Source organism: Chaetura pelagica, unplaced genomic scaffold, assembly GCF_000747805.2.
Source record: "Chaetura pelagica isolate M959 unplaced genomic scaffold, ChaPel_1.0 scaffold963, whole genome shotgun sequence".
NCBI classification, from domain to species: Eukaryota; Metazoa; Chordata; class Aves; order Apodiformes; family Apodidae; genus Chaetura; species Chaetura pelagica.
The window spans coordinates 587,289-588,014 of NW_009952705.1; the positions used below are offsets into that span (position 1 = coordinate 587,289).

At 61.8% G+C, this 726-nt stretch overlaps 1 protein-coding gene across 1 annotated transcript in view; it reads left to right on the forward strand.

The window, feature by feature from the left end:
- The window catches only part of DHX58 (DEXH (Asp-Glu-X-His) box polypeptide 58), a gene marked incomplete at its 5' end in the record, with an annotated part of 4,641 nt that extends 4,144 nt beyond the window's left edge, over positions 1–497 (forward strand). The window contains one exon of the mRNA XM_009994195.1: positions 302–497. Coding sequence (XP_009992497.1) covers positions 302–497 — 196 coding nt within the window. The remainder of the gene's footprint in view (positions 1–301) is intronic.
- Positions 498–726: the final 229 nt, after the last annotated feature.

Below are 726 nucleotides of genomic sequence, written 5' to 3' on the forward strand. Positions count from 1 at the left end.
AAAGTACTGGGACCCTGGCTGCCGCATCGGGTGCAGTGGGTGCAGCCAGGTGAGTGCAGCACATGGCAGTGTCCTCGTGGCACTGGAGGTGCAGAGGGATTGTGCTTGGTGCCCCAGCTCCTGGCTGATTTGTGGGTCACTGTGTCCCCTCAGCAAGTGCCCGTGTGATGTGCGTGACATCCCATGTGGGACACGGACACGGGTGGCTAAGTCCAAAGGGGGAATGTACTCTGGGAGCAAGGAGCTGGCTCCATCCCTGCTGCGTGTGGCCCCACAGCTGGGGATGCTGTGTGACTGTCCCCTCCCTGCCCACACAGGACTGGGGGATGGAGATGATCTACCGGCAGGTGAAGGTGCCCATGCTCTGCATCAAAAACTTTGTGGTGGAGACACCAGCTGGGAAGAAGAAGTACAAGAAGTGGAGCTCCGTGACGTTCCTTGTTGAGGAGTTTGACTACGTGCAGTACTGCTCCAGCACCCAGGGCCTGTCCCTCTAGCACAGGCTCTGCTGAGAAGAGGACTATTCCAGGCCACGTCCTGAGGCAGTGGGACCTTCCCTCCAGGCCCCAACTCGTGAAGTCGCTTCCCCTCCATTAAAGACAGACTGGTGTGTGCTGGGAAGGAGAGCAGCGTCGGCAGTTCCACCCCCCGCGAGCGCTCGCTGTGCCCAGGCAGGTTCGATGCGGGTCAGTCCCGGTGCCGGGGCGCGGCCCCCGCCCCAGCCCC